Source organism: Vulpes lagopus, chromosome 24, assembly GCF_018345385.1.
Source record: "Vulpes lagopus strain Blue_001 chromosome 24, ASM1834538v1, whole genome shotgun sequence".
In the NCBI taxonomy this organism is placed as follows: Eukaryota; Metazoa; Chordata; class Mammalia; order Carnivora; family Canidae; genus Vulpes; species Vulpes lagopus.
The window spans coordinates 15388510-15407996 of record NC_054847.1 but is presented as its reverse complement, the minus strand read 5'-3'; the positions used below and the strand labels follow the sequence as shown (position 1 = coordinate 15407996).

At 44.0% G+C, this 19487-nt stretch overlaps 2 protein-coding genes across 9 annotated transcripts in view; both read left to right on the top strand.

The window, feature by feature from the left end:
- NCKAP5 (NCK associated protein 5) overlaps positions 1-17536 on the top strand; it is a 947236-nt gene extending 929700 nt beyond the window's left edge. For 7 of the 8 annotated variants that reach the window (XM_041739534.1, XM_041739539.1, XM_041739533.1 and 4 more), the window contains one exon: positions 16019-17536. In XM_041739534.1, the coding sequence (XP_041595468.1) occupies positions 16019-16300 (282 nt within the window). In that variant the 3' untranslated portion in view covers positions 16301-17536. The remainder of the gene's footprint in view (positions 1-16018) is intronic. The other variant, XM_041739540.1, reaches the window with a different exon arrangement.
- Positions 17537-19055: 1519 nt separating this feature from the next.
- The window catches only part of LYPD1 (LY6/PLAUR domain containing 1), a 44534-nt gene continuing 44102 nt past the window's right edge, over positions 19056-19487 (top strand). Inside the window, exon 1 of the mRNA XM_041739594.1 lies at positions 19056-19339. Within this exon, the coding sequence (XP_041595528.1) occupies positions 19288-19339 (52 nt within the window). The 5' untranslated portion in view covers positions 19056-19287. The remainder of the gene's footprint in view (positions 19340-19487) is intronic.

Here is a 19487-nt window from a genome sequence, read left to right as displayed (position 1 = left end):
ATCCCTTAGCCCTCAGGAAATAAATGAATGCTCCCTAACAGACCGTAGTACAGCATCTTATATAACCTGGGACTCAATCACGTTCAAAGGCAATAAAAAGCATTAGGTAAAAGATAAGGAAATGTTATAGAAAAGAAGATGCCCAGTAAATAAATATAATTAACATTCTCCCTTTAGTCCACTAACATTTCTGGATCTCCTATGTCCAGGTGTGTTCTGGGTACAAGGGATGAAACCATAAAAAGGGTCATCGCCTCTACGGGAGACTGAGCCATGGCCACCACTGTGCGCAACCAAAGCTTAACGATGCCATGATCATAGTCTGCACAAAGAGTGAAAGGAGAGCAAAAGGGGCAGTGGGCAAGACTCCAGCCAGAAAAAAATTCATAGGATATTTTCCTCTGTCCATGTCTCCAGAGATGAGTGGGTATTGGCTAGCATGAAAGGCGAGGAGGACATTCTGGAGAGAGGAAGATATGCGAGCCAGAACCCAGAGGTACTAACTGCCTGGCTCAGAATTCAGCCAGTTGCCATCCTCAGCTGGCTAGCTAAATAACGTGCCTGATACTTATCTGCATGCTTACTGGCTTGTTTTCAAGGTGTTGCTGAGCGGTTTCAATTTTATCTTTAAAGCCCTGGATCATTTGTATCCTGATTACTTTTGAGATTGCTTTTTTTACCCTTGCCCCTGCATTGCCACTGGATACTGCCTGGTTGAACACATTGATTCCTGAGCTTGCCTGGGAATAGAGAACTTTCTTTCTCTCCTTCCCCTTTCCATAGGGAACCCTACATCTTTGAAATGTCTTTCTGTTTCATCACTGGCTTTTCATTTTGACACAGAAAACACAAATGACTGGACCTGTCATATTCTTAGATATGGAGCTCAATCCTGTACATTAAAAAGAAAGAAAGAAAGAAAGAAAGAAAGAAAGAAAGAAAGAAAGAAAACAAAACAAAAAAAACAATGGAAGGAAGTGGTGTGCCAGGCAATGACAAAAGCAATGCAAGCCTGTCGAAATTCACAGGATCTTCATTGTGAAACTATGGTTGTTGTTTTTTTTTCTCTTTTCTTTTTAAGATTTATTTATTATTTGAGGGTATGGCAGAGGGAGAGAGAGAGAAAATCCCAAGCAGACTCCGAGTGTGGAGCCCGACACAGGGCACAGAGCTCAACATGGGGTTCAATCTCACCACCCTGAAATCACAACCTCAGCTGACACTAAGAGTTGACTTACCCGACTGCATCACCCAGGTGCCCCTTTGATTGTTCCTTACCCTATGTGTGAATAAGTTCAGAAGCGCCTATTGAAGGAAGGCCCCATTTCATTAAAACCGACTTTGATAACTTGCACTTCCCTCTCTTAAAAAATATCTTAAGTATGTGGTTTGCTGATGATGGGTCAAAAGGCAAGAGACATGGCCTTCCCCACCAATTCTGGCCAAAGAAAAAGTAGAAAATCCATTAATATTTAGAATAGAAGCATCTTCCATTTACCTGCTGTTTATGTGGTGACAAACCAGGCAGTGGTTTATGTGTTAGGCGTGAGTTAAAGGTTTCAGAAAGTTCTCATTTGCTATTCTTAATGCTTAAAGAGGGGCTTTTGAAATTTTTGGATTTTTGTTCATGAAGGGAAGGGCAAGGGGCATTGAAGTATTATGAGGATGTTTAGTGTCTATTTAAAATGCACTTGCCCCAGGATGGGTGGCAAGTCTCATCATTAACCATCCTGCCAATAGCTTCATGCTGATAGGTTGTAATACAGGAGAACCACAAATTAATTACAAACAGGTTTTGTTTGACCCACACATTTGTTTTAAATAAACATTGGGAGATTTTGTATGTGAATTCCAGATTTCCATTGCTCTTGAGAAATCAGAAGTTCCAGCAACACCAAGCCCACATTCCCCCCAGGGTTTGTAAAAGTCAGCCAGCACTGGGGCAGGAGGATTAGTGACTGAGAGCTGGAGAGTTCCAGCTGGCCTCCTGGATGTGAATCCTGCTCTGCTTAGCATCTCACATCCACCTTGGGCAAGATGCGTAGCTCCTCTGCCTCTTTTTTCTCATGTAATAAATAGTGTAACCAATGATACTTGCCTCCTGTCCCATCTTTAGGGCAAGCACAAGTGCTACACAGATGTTTGTTAAATAAGCAGTAGCTTCCCCACTAACTGGGGCGGGGGCTCTGCAGTTCTCCACAGTCCCCACTACCATCTGTGCATTTGTGCATATGTCAGGTTCCCCCCCCTGTGGCAATCTAGTCTCAAGCCTGGCCATCCCTCAGCCACCTATGGCGAAAGGGAGGAATTTCTACAAAGATAAGAAGGAGACTGAAGGGCATATATGGGAAGGTCTTGTACCTACTTCCAAAGTTAAGGTCAGTGTCTTCAGCTGTCCATAGAGACTTTAGTACAAGAGCCATGAAAGGGTGGACAGATAACGCAACGCTTGCCCTGAGAAGCTGGTCTGTACTCCTGTGCATCCCCAAAGCACTTGAATCATAGGCAAGTTGCTATTTCAACTGCAGCTCTCTACCTAGTTTTAAGACCTTGCTTCCATGGGGTGAACAAAAGAAAGGCTCCTTTTACCCTTTGAGTATCTGGTGCTAAGTGGAAAGATGGGGGTGTGGGAGGAAGGGGGGGATTCATTATGGTCAGTCTTAGCTCCTGGACCTACTACATCTGAACCATGTTTTTCTATCATTGGAAGGAGCATTAACCAGAGCTTCCTCTCTTTGGTTATGCTCACAAGTCAAGAGGCTTAAAATGTGCTCTGTCACCAGCGAAACTTTTGATTCCAGCGTTACTGGGTAAAGAGCTTAGGCGTCTTCCCCAAGATCCCTCCAAGGATGCTGCCCGGGATGCCTGCTGAATGGGGCCGCTGGTCACACGGAAACGGATGCACTGCTCCGTTTCACTCGGAGCATGCTGCTGCCCTTCCTGGAATGGGCATACTGAGGCTTTCACAAACATCTTCCCTCCATGCAATTTCTTCCTTGAGGCAGGAAAGAGAGACCCTCTCATTATTTATCTTGAACGTTTGATAGGCCTCCTTTGAGAAGGTCATTGTCTGCAACAGCAAAATAATCATGGGATTTCTAGACAAGCTGGAAAAAGAAAAATGATTCATTATTTCAAGAATTATTCTGCTTTCACTCCTCAAAATGGATGAAGGCTTCTAACAATATGTAAGAGAGAGCAAGGCTTAACTTATTATATGAAAGGTTACACTTTAAAGGGAAACGAAGTTCAAACAGTACATTTTTAGCTCTGCAGTAATATAACAAGGGTCAAGGCGGTCCATCTGTTACCCCCATGGTCTTCTGGATGTTATTGTACTATTCCCTTTGCAAAGGAAGGCTGCCTGCCCTCCTTCCCTTCTCATCCATTTGGGCTAATGAGATTGGATGACTTTTTATAGGTTCTATTCCAGCAGCACCCCCTCTCTTTGGTCCCTTTCCGATTGTCGGAACAGATAGCATATTTGCCCATACAGGTCCAACTCACATCTTCTTGCCATGTCACAAAAAAAAATTGTGCATCTTCACAGGATAATATATTTTACTGACACAGGTGGGGGTGAAGGTGGCTGACTAATCACTATAGATAGTATGGTGAAATAGACCAAAAGGTGGGACATAATACAACTGAAACAGCCATGTCTGGAGCCGAGACACCTATTAAGTTGGGTTATTTGCTGCAATAAAGTTTGTTTACATTAGTGCCAACCAGAGAGGCAGCTTGGCTGATAAAGACACTGAGCTTGAAGGTAAAGACTGGAAAGGCCGAACCGTCCATATGATCTTGACGGCTCACAAGCCCAACAAGTTAGGGAAATGATGTGAAGACCTAGTGAACTCTTCTTCTGCCTGACAGCAAGGTTTTAAATAATATCTTAAGAAAATCAAAAGCAAACATCCCCAGGACCTTCTTTCCAGATTAGATCTGAAATGAAAGACCCTGAGTTATATACAATTAACTATTGATTTTGTTGATCCACATTTAATTCTCATAGCGATCGAGTTGTGTTTACGCAGCTGTGTGGGGCAAACATGCTTCACCCGGAGCAAGGCGCCTTTCGTTCTGACATTAATTTAAAAATTAAATTGTTCTGTGCATGTGAGACAAAAATAAAGTTTATTTTTATTGTAGTGGATAGCTGAATTAAACCTCATAAAGTAGCATTGAGCCAGCCTATGTGGTTTATGAAGAGAATACCTTTTATAATGCAGGAGTCAGTTTGCCAACTGAATATATTATAGGTGGCAGAGAGAGAACAAAAAGCATTGCATGCTGTCCAGCACTAGAATTTTGTACTAAGGCAGCTGTAATTTAATCTCCCTACAGTTTAACTTCATGATTTGATATAGCCAGTAATATTGGTGGGTTTATCACCTGAACAGTCTTGTTGCTGACCCTAAGAATGTCATCATTGTCATGTTTACACTGTCACTCACATCACCAGGCTCCCCTCTACCCCTGTCTTAGAGATAAAAATCTGAATTTGAGCACTTTGCTCAGATCAGGTGAGGTAGTACTCGCTGGCTAAAGGAAGCACTTAAGAAAAGGACAGAGCCAATATCTGTGCCATCCATCATAGACCTGATCTTTTTTAATAACATTTCACCCCCTGGGAAGCTTTATTGTCTTGGCTATTGCTCCTGGATTTCCAGGAAGTGATGGCAGCTGCTGCTTCACTCAATTGCTGGCCACGCCCACCTGGGGGGTAGAGAAGAAAGGGGACAACTCAAAGCACAGCTGCCGGACCAGGATGGCCATAGTATATAAGTGTACCTGTCTCTGCTCTTGACACAGATAGGAAATAGCTTTTGCCAAAGTAGACAATAGTCACACATCCATTAATCCAAGGGTAGCCCTGGTTCTTTTTTTTTTTTTTTATTTTTTTTTATTTATTTATGATAGAGAGAGAGAGGCAGAGACATAGGCAGAGGGAGAAGCAGGCTCCATGCACCGGGAGCCTGACGTGGGATTCGATCCCGGGTCTCCAGGATCGCGCCCTGGGCCAAAGGCAGGCGCCAAACCGCTGCGCCACCCAGGGATCCCGGTAGCCCTGGTTCTTGATGCTAACCCGGAATCCTAGAGGCCATGCCACCACTAATATGTCTGCGTACTGTGCTATCATTAGTCAAGTGAAAGTCTGAAATAATCTTTTTTTACATGTCTCTTCATCACAGAAAAGCAGATATTACAGAAAACTCGGTCAAGTCTATGAGCTCCAGAGGAACTGATGTAGCAAAGGCAGATCTAATAGGGACTACCTTTACTGATATGCAATGAATATCAACTCCAAGAGATACAAGACGTAGTGTCAGAATCTGAGAAAGAAAGCGGAATAAAATCTAGTCCATGGCCTCAAGAAGTGTGTAATCCAATTGAGAAGTGGGACATTGATATGAAAACAGCCTGTATAATAGAGTAGATGTAAGTTCAGAGTCAAATGGACAGGAATTCACAGAGAAAAAGATCCTGTGTGGGGGGGGGGGGGGGGGGAGAGATCCTGTGGATGAGTCATTATAGAAACAGAACAAGCTCTGAATAACTAAAAAAAAAAAAAAAATGAAGTTCTAAAACTTATTATTGGCAAAAACATGGAATTAGAGGAAAGAGAAGAAATTCTCATTTAAGCATGTTGAATTTAGGAGATAACTAGCCACAGAGAGGTTGAGAAAGGTGAATGGAAACGGTAATTAGTTAACCTGTGAAAAACATTGGCCCAAATGCTGTAACAGATAAAGAATAGAAGGAGACCAAAAGAAGCTAAGCAAGTTGAGGGCATTAATTCAAAAACAGAATTGGGGCAAAAGGGGCATACCCACAGCTCTGAGACTGACAAGATAATTCGTGTTCTAAGTGCCATTATTAAGAACCAGAGAGCAGGCTGGATAGACTATTCCAACTCATTTCTCAGGGATCCGTCTCCTAAAATATCTGAAGCTCTGTTCTATATTGACATCATATTAAAGAATTTTTTAAATGTACATTCCATGTGAGCAGTCGTTTTATCTCATATACTGCTCTATCCCTGGTCTCTAGAATACTATCTAGAACAAAGTAGATGCTCAATAAATATCTGTTGAATACATAGGTAAGTAAATAAATAAATGCTGTGGCAAGAGCTGCATAATCTCTATTTAAATATTAAGATCTGGGTACAGAGTTGAAATAATGAATGTCATTGTCATACTGTGGCAAAGCAAGGGATGGAATCCGGAATGAAAGCAGACTCCTGCTAGCATTCTCCCAACTAGCTCATCCTTCCATCCTAGACCCCCACGCCCACCCCATGCTTACTGGGTAATGAGAAATAAGAACATCTTACAGTTGTTGCAACAAACTAAAGTACAACACGGAACACAAAGCTCAATGTTCCTAAGTCTTTAGAACAATTCCCACCAAGGAATCCTCTCTTTAGAATAAGGATCAATATATAGGTGCTGATTCTGATGTGCCCTGGCCCTAGGAGTCACTATGTCACATATCCTGGGGAATAACTATATCCAAAGCGAAGGCTGACCAGCCCTAAAACCAAAACATGAATTGCATTAGGAGATGAAGTATAAATATGAAGAGAGTGAACATTCTAACATCCACAAACATCTGTGTGCTGCTGGATGAACCTTACCTTGCAGTCCCATTAGGCTCGATGGCTATTGTAAAGTACCCAATAGATTGAATGCCATAGTGTAGTGTGACCCTTAAATGGTCTACCAAATTCCTTTAGAAGTAATTTCAGGTTGCCTATTTATAGATTAATGAATAATAAGAAATATTGCTTCCTGGCTTTGGCACTCACAGCACACCTCAGAATAAAAGCTTAGCGCTTCCAGATATACTTTTATGATGACCAGCATTATAATGGTATTGGGGAATCTTTCTTTGGAAGGAGAACTTCCATGGGGGGAAAGAAATAGTATCACCTTTTCATAGTCATCTGATCCTCCACATAAGTATATTTTGTTCCTACAAGAGTAGTCCCAGATCTGTCACTCCAAAGTGAAAACGGCACTGGGATACACAGTGGTCCCTTCATGCTGTATTTTCCTCGGACAAAGTTCATGGCGTCTTCATGCTGACACACACTGACATCTACACCAGACATGGGCCAGCTTGCTAGACAGTTAGGTATCAGATTTACGACATGAAACGATGATGGAAGGATTAGTCAAAGAAAAATGTCTGATCAATCTTTTAAGTTAGTACGATATATACTTATTTTTATTCATAAGAATACCTATAAATTAAAGGCAGAAAGGCTTGATGCCTCCAGTCTTATGAGCCAGAATCATTGAATCATTAACCCTGACACTAAAATAAGCAGATTTAGAAGTTCCCAGGCCAGATCCTGCTCCATTCTCATTCCTGAATAAAAATTTTAGTTAATATTACTGTGCTGGAAGAAGAAAAAGGAATCTAGGAACACAGATAAGTATGTTCCATTTAGTTAAGCTAATTACACACACTGGTATCAATGAGCTGGCTTGTTTCCTGATTCTAGGTCACTTTAAAACAGTACAGATTTTGCTTTTGGAGAAATTGAACACTATTGATCACATCTGATGCAATACTTCAGGTGAACAACCTACATTTTCAATTAGATCTGTAGACTCATCCACAACCTGGACAACAAAAATCAAAAAATATGTTTTCAAATGGGCATTTCAAGTGATGGCACTGATGTTAGTTTGCAGAACTCACAAACATGTCCTTTTTGCATGTTCGTATAACAGTTTTACCCAAACTTCTATTTACATGCCTTTCCTCTTCTCAAATGCCTTAATCTGCCATGAGCTACACTTGTGATTTTCTGTGTTCCTTTTTTCTTTTCTGGCTGACAGACCTGGACCCACACCTTCTCCCCATTTTCCCCATATGGGAGCATTTCCCATCTCTGTGATAAAATGACATCCCCCTCCTATTGGCCTTTGGATCTAGTTTTTAAATGTCTGTGGGGCCATTGTTTATCTCTGAGTTAGTTCTTCTCCTTTCTACAAGGTGCATAATTTTCTACCCACCCTGTTTCCTTCCTTACTGACCTTCTCTCTGCTTGACTTTCTTCTTTTTTTTTTTTCTCCAAAAAGTAAGCTCGCTTATTTCCCCTCTGGGTTCAGGGGTTCCAGCACAGGTCACTAAAAGTCATTGATCCTGGTAGAGGACAGCAGTATAGTTAATAATATAGTCAGAAAAACACATCTCAGCTGAAAATTACTCTTTCACCTAATAAAACCAGTTTGCCCTGGAGATACTGAAGAATCTTCAGGACCCGTAAGGAAACAGAGTGCCCCCGAGTGCTGAGTTGCATCTCCCCACCAGTGATTGGATGGAGAGAGTGGTTCTCTATTACTGATCCGTCACATTAATTTTTCAGAAGGGCAAGTGAAGAGTAATGTGTCCAGTTGAGGTAATAAAAGGAACTGAGCACGGGGAGAAAGTAATTATCCAGGTTGGAATTTGACCCGGTTAACCGGGTTAACACCACAACTCTCGAGAAAAGTCTGGAGGGTCTCTAGTGTTCACCAAAGGTCATTCTATCTATTTTTATGTCTCACTCAGAAAGTAGCTCCGCCAGGAATACAGTAAGAGGTGGCATTAAAGAAGAGATTAGTGCCTCTGAGGAAAGAGAAATGACTTTAGCTGCATCTTTTCTCTTGAGATTGGCCTTCCCCCAGCAAATATCACTTAACGTAGACTTTGCAATGTGCACAGGCCTTCGACTAAGAAACCCTGGATTAAAATACCTCTTCCCCATTCCTGCAATAAGAGCATAACACAAAATTCTGCTATGAATCCGTCCTCCCAGTGCCCAAGATTGGCTCACCAGGAAACAGATGAGAGAAATCATATCTTACTTGAACCCAACATCCAGGATTAGCCAGACTGTCTCCTCTATTAGATTTATCTGTGCCCACCTGGCAGCCCGTGTCTTTGACATCTACTAAATCTCCTCTCTCCTCTTTCTTTGCCCATGAAGAAGTTTCTCTGCCCCACCCCCACTCACTGCGGTCTGAGGTTTCTTGCATCTTTTTAAAAATTATTTTTAATGACAACTAAGTGGCAAAGCATTCATAAGCTTGATTCCTCGTCCCCCGAGGGTTACTTCTTGCATCTTCATGGCCTTACTACATTTTTGACTATTTAGTTAAAATCTGCATCATCATACATAATGAAAAAGTTTGGGTGGTGGTAGGGGGCGTGGTGGGGACACTTCTTTCCAATTTCAGGTGCTTCTTTTCAGGTGGGAGGATCTTCCTAGGGTAACACTCCTGGCCTCTCTGCCCACCACCCCCCATATACTTCTCCTGGTCAGAAGGAGGGGTGGCTTATTTAATTAGCAAGTGTAAAAAAAAAAAAATGAAAAATAATTAGCAAGTGTAAGAGGAGAACAGGGAATGTTAAACTCACTTCCTGCTCTTCCCACCCTCTCTCTGGAGTCAGGATGGCTGTGAGAAGCACACATTTTGTCTTGTTCCTTCATGCTACAGGCTCTATGGGAAGACACTTGCCCCCAGCCCAGGGTTGCCAATTCGCAGGCCTATTTCTAGGATGAGTATTAGGAAACTCACATCTTTGCAGCAGGAAACCTCATTTTCCAATGTAAGCTTTCTCATTAATAAAGCCGGTTTTTTATTCTCCCACCAGCCTTTTCTTTTTATCTTAGTCTTCAGTTTGTTCAGAACTAAGGTGGGGAAGAGAGCTATTTATTGTGCCAATAACAGATGCACAGAAGACACCCAATTAAGAATATTTTATAGCCACAGAGCTTTATAGAGCAAGAAGATACTAAAAACTTTAGTGTAAAGACACTAAGGTATAGAGGGGTCGCACAGCTAATTAACACAATCCCAGAGAACTAAACCCTGGTTTCCAAATACCTGGTCTAGCGCATAGTGATTAAGATCCCAAATTCTGTAGTCAGACTACTTCTGCTTAAATCTTGACTCCCTAACTTATTAGCCAGGTGTGTGTGGCTAGTATTTACAGAAAATACAGAGTATTTTCCTATTTATATAAATAATGGGGATAATAAGAATTAAAGGAGATAATTCGTTCAAAGCATTCAACCCAGTACATGACACATAGCAAAAACACCTCATAAATGTAGCTATTTTCCTACCACATGTCTTCCTGAACTGATTGGCAGTGCATCTCTATAGCAATAGAGAGAAACAAGACTATGTTGATAAAGGTACTGGTTATATTAATTTGTGCTAAAAGATGCCAGTCCTCTTTGTATTAATGCCCAGCTGAGGAATGATGCTGCATTTGAATTTCCTAAGATGATCTGAATCTCTTTCTGACATCTTACAGTAGACATACCAATATTTTCAAGATCTGATCAACAGATGGGAACTTGTTTGAAATAATGAAAGAGTAGCTTTCATCATTAAACACTAATCCATTACACTATTTCATGATTTCCTACTTCTTTCTCCCCTCTGGGCAGGAGTGTCTGGCTATGTACATGTACAACATGTATTTCTTTGAAGCTGATATCAGCAAGCATGTATATAATTTTTTTCTGGTTTATCACTTCAGTTTTTCTCTATCACCTTATATAATTCTCCTCACCTTTTCCTTTATGGCAGGGGCCCACATCACCTCCAGTATTATCCTTCCTCATGTTTAAGGATATTTGTCTAGGCAGACTCTCTACTCCATGATCATTATTGACTGTGCTGGAAAAAAATGAGATGCATTTCTGTGTTGAAAAATCAGGAAACTAAAAAAAAGAAAAAAAGAAAAAAGAAAAATCAGGAAACTGAGTTTCTAGGTCTAATTTCCCCTGAATTTGAATTTGTGTGAAAGGCAAATTCCATAAATACTTCATGGAGAGTACAGCCAACACCAGCCTCCCTCACCTTCCAGACTGATGTAAGAGTGAAGTGAAATCTTGGATGGGAAACTCTCTGGAAATAAAAGCTATTTATGATTTATAATCCAGGTACTGAACGACACTTAACCGAGTCTGGTTGGGGTTCCTAAAACCCCTGAAGATAGGTACCTCTTGATGGCTATTTCTGTCTTTGCAGTGATTCTGTCCTTTACAAAATCCAAAAGGGCAAGAGAGAGATTATTCGAGCCGCCACTGGACTTAAAGTGGACACAGAACGGGATGAGGAAGCAACAGGGGCGTATTTAGTGGGAACTCCATGGAATGCCCCCTACAACTTCCTGTATCCTCTCATCCTATCCCCCCCGCCATCAGAATCATTCCAGGAGCCCCCTCCTCTAACGGAACTCCCTCTGAGAACCAAGACCACACAGTTATTCACACACAGCCAGTCGCATAGTAGATTGCTCTGATTGATTAACGTTTGACTACAAGGAATTAAATTAGTTAAGATATAATTCATTCCAAGGGATTTCTGCAAACAATGCCACTGTCTACTTGCTTGAATTATCACTCATAACACCGTGGTTACACTAAAGGCAGGAAAAGAATTTAAGAATATGGCAAAGTTACATATTTTAAACATGAAATCGTATCTTCGCCTGCCCTGTTTAGCCCTATCTGGTCCCCAAGTGCAACAGAAAGCCCCACCGAAAAGTGAACTGTACAACTATTGCCACCTATAGGTGACAAATGTAGTATATTAATTTTATCAGAATTCTGATGAGGCACAGTATATGAAGGAAATGAGGATGTTCGAGGGAACCTACACAATCCTTGTCAAATCCTAATTTTTACAAGGCTTGTCATCATGACTGTCATTGCTGTCCTGTAACCCTTACTTCAGATGCTCCTCTTAAAGATTTAACAGTGGCTGCTCATTGCAAAGCTCTTTTCCCAGAGCCTTATCTCTGCAGGCAAACTTCCCCGGGGTCCAAATCCAGACTGCGCCACGTACCTTCAACAACTGCATGACCTTCAACAACTGACTTAACTTCCTCAAGCCTCCACTGGCTCCAAATGGACATACTAATGACACCCACCACACAGAATTGATGCGAGGATGAAAACAGATAATCCGTGCATCGTGCTTAGCAGAGTGTCTGCACGGAACAGGCTCTCAATTAAATGCTAACTGTTATTACCATGATTAGTTTGCAAAGCACCTTCGCATACAGTGGCTGCAAACTAATGTGCCCTGTTTTGTTACCACCTGACAGATACATCATTAGCACAGTACTGTGTGACCTCAAGCCCTCCTTGTATTTTAAGTGTAAATGTTATAGGACTTCAACATTTTTGCAGAATACCTGAGATCTGACCAGATCATGTTGAGGCCAGCTTGGTATGCTTCTAACTGGAGGCAGGGAAGTAAGCTGTTTTGGTGCTTTTATTCTTAATGGGCAGGACCCCTGGAGAAACCCAAGCAAACAGGTGAGGCTCCGCTGATGCCAGAGAGGGTTGACCCATCAAGTAAGTCTCCACTGAGAATCTACTGATGACTGAGCAAGAGGTGAGGCCTTTAGGGAGAAAGCTGGTAGGGGAAGGAGGATGAGGCAGTCAGGCAGGACATAGACGTATAAAACATAATTTCTACCTCAGATATTCAAACAACGCAAATACTGTGATTTGACTTATACAGTGGGGCTTGGGGCTGTTGTTTTGTTTTAAAGATTTTATTTATTTATTCATGAGAGACACAGAGGGGAGCAGAGCAGAGACACAGGCAGAGGGAGAAGCAGGCTCCATGCAGGGAGCCCGATGCGGGACTTGATCCCAGGACCTGGGTTCACATCCTGGGCAGAAGGCAGGAGCTAAATGGCCGAGCCACCCAGGCGTCCCTGTTGTTTTGTTTTGTTTTGTTTCTTAATATAAGCAAATAAATTAAACATCAGAGGATCTGAAACATAAGCAAATATTGTTCTAGATTGATGACCTCCTCTTTAAAATCAAAAGCTCTGGACCCACGTTTCTGTGTGGGGGAGTAAGTTGCTCCTGCCTCTAGAACAGGCACATGCCCTTGAGCTGACCATAGTTCTCACCACTCTCCAACACTGAGGCCAAATGCCAGGTGGCCATATGGGTCCCTCTGGCACTAATGTTTTTCTTATAGTCAAGAACTATCTCTGTACCCACCTTTCATTAAAAACTGTGAAAATAAAAAGCAAGGCTGAGAAGAAGGCCATGTGATTTTTCTTATTGGGCCATTCCTTCCTTTTCATCACCTCCATAGGCCTCTGTTATAATCGACTGAAGAAACAAACCGACAAGCATGAAACATTGGGAAAACATGGTGCAAACTATTTATGTCTGACACAGTGGGTGTTTTCATGGTAAATAACTCCTTCCTCATTTCTACCTCAATACACTGAATTATCATCTATCTTCCCTCCCAGACTACAGGTTCTTCCCGACTAGGTGATTGTCAAATTTTAGCAGGTATCAGAATCACCTGGGAAGCTTGTTAAAAAACATTTGCTAGGCCTGAGCATTTCTGATGTAGTAAGTCTGGGTGGGGCTTGAGAATTTGCATTCCTAACTAGCTTCCCCCAAATGCTGATGCTGCTGGCCTGGAGAACACTTTCAACAACACTGTCTAGAGTAAGAATCCTGCCTCGCTGTAATTTATTCTTTGTACCATTTATTGAGCACCTACTACTCTGGGTCTCAAGGTGTTTTATTTCTACTGCTTGCAACAATCGTGAAATAGAGGTATATCTTATGACCACCTTACACCTGAAGAAGGGAGCTCATAGGCACTCACCCAGCCAATAAAAGGGTAAAGCTATGATTCAAACTCAGGTGTGTTTGACTCCAGGGCCTCAACCCCCATCCCCAACACCTGACACACTTTTATTCTGCTGTATATCCTCAACACCAACACCTTCCGTCTGTGTCATGCTAGCTTCTCTAGTGAGTGTTTGTTGAATTAATTTGAGATCCATTTGTGACCAGACATAGGCAAGGGAAATGCTCATGGTTCTTGAATAAAGAAAATGGGAGAAGATATTCAGATAAGGAGAAAATTGCAATAAACATCCTTTATTTATCAACATTGGGTACACCAAAGCATTTCCTGCTCTCCATTTATTTTTTGTATTGTACCATATAAATCTTTATTTAAAACACCTAGGAGCACCTGGGTGGTACAGTCAGTTAAGTGACCCACTTGGTTTCAGTGCAGGTTGTGATCTCAGGGTGCTGAGTTCAAGCCCCAAGTTGGGTTCTGCACTCAGGGCAAGGTCTGCTTAAGATTCTCTTTCCTGGGGATCCCTGGGTGGCTCGGTGGTTTGCCGCCTGCCTTTGGCTCAGGGCATGATCCTGGAGTCCCAGGATCTAGTCCCACATCGGGCTCCCTGCATGGAACCTGCTTCTCCCTCTGCCTGTGTCTCTGCCTGTGTGTATGTGTATGTGTGTCTCATGAAAAAATAAATAAAATCTTAAAAAAAAAGATTATCTTTCCCTGCCCCTTGTTCTGTCTCTCTCAAATAAATCTTTTTTAAGAAATGTCTAAAACTTGGCATGGCATGCATGAAAAGGGGCTTTTGCATGGTGTTATTCCTAATTATGGAGCCACTTTCCTGGAAGCACCTAGAAATCTGTTCTTGCCTCTGGTTTCAAGGCAGCCATCTGAGGTTGAAAATTAACTCTGTGAATAGTAATTCTCCTTGATATCAACAGTGTAATGACATAAGCACCACTTCAAGGATGATTTTCAACTATTCTTACAGAATTATGCCATTTCCGTAACGGAAAGAGAAACTGTCTCAGTCTGCTCTTGGGACACCAAAGCCATCCACTGCCATCTCTTTTTCTTTTCCTTTCTATTAAATATTTAGCATATGAGAATCATAGGCTTGGGCTGTGTGTGTTGTTCCCTGGATCAAAACACAGTTTCTTCATTGTACCTTTGTGCATCCAGCGTAACAATGTACGGGGTGGGTTGGGGAACAGAAATGCATTTGTCAGAGCCCGGGGCAATAGTAATAGAGACGGTTTGGTAAATTATTTAAGTGGAATATTTGGGTGGCAAAATGAAAAAAAAAAAACAATAGGACATCTTGTCTTTTATTACATAAGATGGTTTAGTAGGAACAAGAGCATGGAAGGCAGCCAGCAGCTTGGAATTCAAATCCTGTTCTCTGTCACTTGCTGAGTGACCTTGGCCAAATAACTCTGTCACTCTGAGCCTTGATTTCTTCTTTAAAATGAGGATGTGTAACTTGCAAGTCCTCTGTGAAAATGCTCCCAAAGAATATATATTCAGTGAGTTTTACGTGGTGGATGCTTATTAAACGGGAGCTATCATTACCTCTAAGCCCCTGTCCCTACTTCTTCCCGGTGTTTGGATAGAATTTTTGCCCGAAAGAGAACAGAAGTTGGAAAATGCATTGGTTTACAGAGTTTACCTACAATAATTGAATAATTGAATATGACTGCAGTGTTTTATAAAGTCCTAGAGACATCCAGTAATTGGTATTACTGGAGCCTCCTGGAGGGGAGAGGTTACTAATGGGCAGAAGTGTTATTATGGTTTTTTAAGCCCTTGGGCTTTCTGGAATCTAGACCCACAGACCTGGAGATCACTTTCAAATATCTTAAGACTTGTAAAGGGACAAAACAGAAAGATGACAATGCTTCTGACAAGTCTAAAGGGTATTGAAATTTCATGGCAATTTAAGGATTATATGCCTTCTTCTCCCTGTACAACCCCAACTACTGGCTGAAATTCAATCCTTATCTATATTTAGAAATAAGACAACTAGTAATACTTAGTAAGAAAAGAGAGGAGTTTGAAACTTTGATGAAGATATATAAGGCATTTTACCTGAACAAATTTCAAGTAGATCCATTTAAAATGAAATTAAGTGGCACTTTACTGGTTTGCAAATCGAGACCTATTTATCTCAGTAAAATGAATAAAGTCTTGATTTATCCCTAAAATTGGCTTTATTATTACCTTTAATTATACTAGACGATTGTTAAGGACTTGTAGGTTCTCTCTATCCCTTTAAACTGCACATTACGCAGACAATAATTGAATATTGGATAGAATAACTTGATTTTCCAAAGAAATATGTCTCTAATATTTTTGTCTTTTTATTGCAGAAATTGAAACAAGTTGAAGAAACAAAAGAAGATCCTGAGAATAGATTATCCAAAATTTCCCTGGAGTCATTCAATAAATATAACAGCAAAACTATGATTTTGCTAGAGAGAGAGAAGAACTCTCTGAACAAGGTCGAAGGACAAAAGGAAGAAAAAGAAAAAAATGAAGAGGCATCTTTGAGTAGTTCAGATAGGCCTGGGGTAGACAATTTGGAATCACTGAGTGATTCTTTATATGATAGCTTCTCTTCCTGTGCAAGTCAGGGTTCAAATGATGTATAAAGGACCTTTTTTTTTTTTTTCTTAGTGAGCTGAAAATGGAGCACTTAAGCAACAGAGGGACGGGGAGGGGGTGTGTGTGGGGGGGAATAGAGACAGCAACGAACGATAAACCCTGGCAACACCAGAGACTCCATTGTCAGATTCACAAGAAACAACCCACTGGAGCTTCCTTCTCTGACAGGGCAATAAAGATAGGCTCCATTTGTTGTGTGTCACGAGGATGAACTGTAAACACACCCACAATACAGAAGTCTTAATTTTGCACTTTTTTGAATACTTGTACAGAAGTTGTAAATTTTTGGAAGAGAAATTATATTTGTAGCAAAAAGAAAAAAAAGACAGCAATAAATTGAATCCGTGCCATGCTCTTGAAATGACGTACTAAGTGTTAGAAGTTGATAATATATTTTTAAAAAATTCCAGCTAGGGGTGTTTGTTGACTTCCCTATCATAGTACTCAAATTGTTCGTGGGTACACTCTGTAAAGCTAAGACAGGGCCTGCCAAAAACCAGAGGGCTCATGGTCATTTTCTCAATGTGATACAAACTTTAATTCCAGTGCAATTTCGAAATTGTTGCCAGAGAGATTCAGGTTCTAGTAGTAAGTATAATTCTGCTTCCACTGAAAAATGTAACAGGTACTCAAAGTGTGACATTGACGGGAAGAGAAGTGGATCGGAAGTGACCTAATTCTATTTTCAAAAGCAGATTTTCCCTCCAAACATTTCCTTACATCCTCTTCTACTTAGTGCTTGCCTAGGATTCTGAACAGTATTTGTTGATTTTTATCTTCCTACTTTTTCTATTACAATGTGGGCAATCTAGAAATGAAAGCAAATTCCTATCTGTAATGTTCACTTTTTCAAAAATAAAATGAATGGTTGGTGCTACAAAAAAAATTCTTACTTTTTAAGATCTTTTTTTTCTACAAAGTCTGTTTATATGTGAGGATAAATTCTATTTTAAAGGTTATTTGTATTTTTTCTAGATGTGAACTATTTATAATTGCTTTTGTACAGGAGCTTGTAAACTAGGCCCAATAGAAATATTTTTAGGATCTATATGGTTACTTCAGTACACACTCGTTTGTTCAAAGAGCATTGTATAATCAGTGTTATTTGGTTAATTTGTGCAATTTGTTATATTGAATTTTGTTAAATGAAAATTATGTAAAGTCTCACTGTCTTTCAGACTTCTGAAAATTCTTTTGTTTCATTTCTGAATAAAAGTCCTATCACCGTCGCACCCTCTGAAATCCTAACAGAAGTTGTTCAAGAACCCTTTGGCCCAGTTCTTTGAATCTCACACGTGCTACAACAATCAATTCCAGGAAGGAATAAATAAATCGGCCCCTTTGCTCCAGAGATAGTAATTCAGCCAATTGTAAGATCAGAGTCTGCAGACAAGCGGGTAATGGTCAAAGCATTCAGTCTCCCCGAGGGGTTAACCAACTAAAAATGAAAGAAAGAGGGGGCCAAAGGGACAGAAGGAGCCTGAGGCAGATGGGGAAGGATCTCTGCAGAGGAATTACAAGAAAGTCATTTAAGCCCATTTCCAGACCCGCTCTGCTGGCAGGATAGGGAGATAAATAATCAGCGCCCCGGCCAGGGAGAGCTTCCTCCAGGGGGTGACCCGGGCGTGGGAGGGCGAAGGGGGGCAGAGCTCGGGAAGCTATTTGCACCGGGACTGGGGGAGGGGCGGCGGAGGGCGGGCGCCGAGCGGGGCGGGGGCGGGGGGCGGGGGCGCCGAGGCTCCCGCTCCACCTGCTGCCAGGCTCGGCAGGTGGGAAGGCGAACTTCGCACCTGCGCATCCCCGGAGGACTCAAGGTGGGTCGCTTGCCTGCGGGGAGGGGGCATGCGGAGGGGACCGGGGCAGCCTAAGCCGGAGTCCCGGGCTGGGAAGGCGCGCACCGGAGAGGACCCGGCGTTGGTACCAATAACGCGCGGGACTTCGATGACAGCAGGATGAAGATGCCCGGCCTTTGGGAGCAAAGGGATCGAGGAGAGCGATCCCCTTCTTCACCCCGATTTGCCTTCGGGGGGAACTCGAGACACTTGTCCCCGGGGGCCGCCCTGTCCGAGGCCGGGCGGCCGTCGCGGGGTCGCTGCGCCCTCTTGCCGCGCGCGCCGGCAGCTGGAGCAGGGCTGCCCGGGGGTGACGGCGCCCGTCGGGCAGGGGCCTCGGCACCGCCCCCCCCCGCTGCGGCCAAGCCTGGACTGAACCCGGGGCCCCCCGGGGCCGGGGGAAAAGAGGCGCAGCTGCGCCGGCCACCCCGGGGCGCCGGCAGGTGTGCAAGTTTGCCAGGCGCACAGGAGCGCGCCCCTCCAGCCGGCGGCCCCGGCCCCGGCCCCGCTGCCCGCCCGCGCCGTCCCCGGCCGGTGGCAGCCCGGGGACCCCGGCAGCGGGGCGCGGCCGAGCGCGCAGCCTCCCGACCCCCGCGCGGCCAGCGGTCTGCGCCCCCCGGCCCCGCCGCACCTGCCGCGCCCCCCCCCCCCCCGCCTGCAGCCTCGGGCCCCGGGCAACGACGCCCTCCGTCTCCCCGCGGCGTCCCGGTCCCGGGGACGTGCGGGGGCGGGAGACCAGGGCGATAGGAGGGGGTGGGGACGCGAAGAGACGGTCCCAGCCTTCCGCGCCCGCCACCCCCGCCCCAACTCGCAGCCGTCACGTGGTGCCTGGAGTGGGAGGTGGGGAGGGGAGGCGAGACTTTTTTGGGTGCTCGGGCTCGCCAGTAGTTCCTCCAGTGTCAGCCGCCAACTCCGGGAGCGCCGGCGGGCAGAGAGCGCCCCGCAGCCGGGAGCCCGGGCGCGGGCGATGCTGGCGCCGCCGGCGGCACCTGCGGCTCCTCTTGGCGGCGGCGGTGGCCTCGGCGACGGGAGCGCGGGCCCCAGCAGCCTCGGCAGCCACAGCCGCTGCGGCCCGGGCAGCCTCCGCCGCGCTCGCCGCCTCTGATGCGCCCGCCCTCCTCCGGCTCCGCGGCTCCGGGAGGATGTGGGTCCTCGGCTTCGCAGCAACTTTTTGCGGATTGTTCTTGCTCCAAGGTAGGAGCACGCGGGGGCCGGGGCCGGGGCCGGGGCCGGGGCCCCGCCAGGCGCGCGCACCCCGCCCGCCCTTCGCCGCGCGGGCACCCACCTCCGGGGCCGTGCTGCGCGGGGGTTGCCCGGCGGGGCGCCCCGAGGCGCTGGCAGG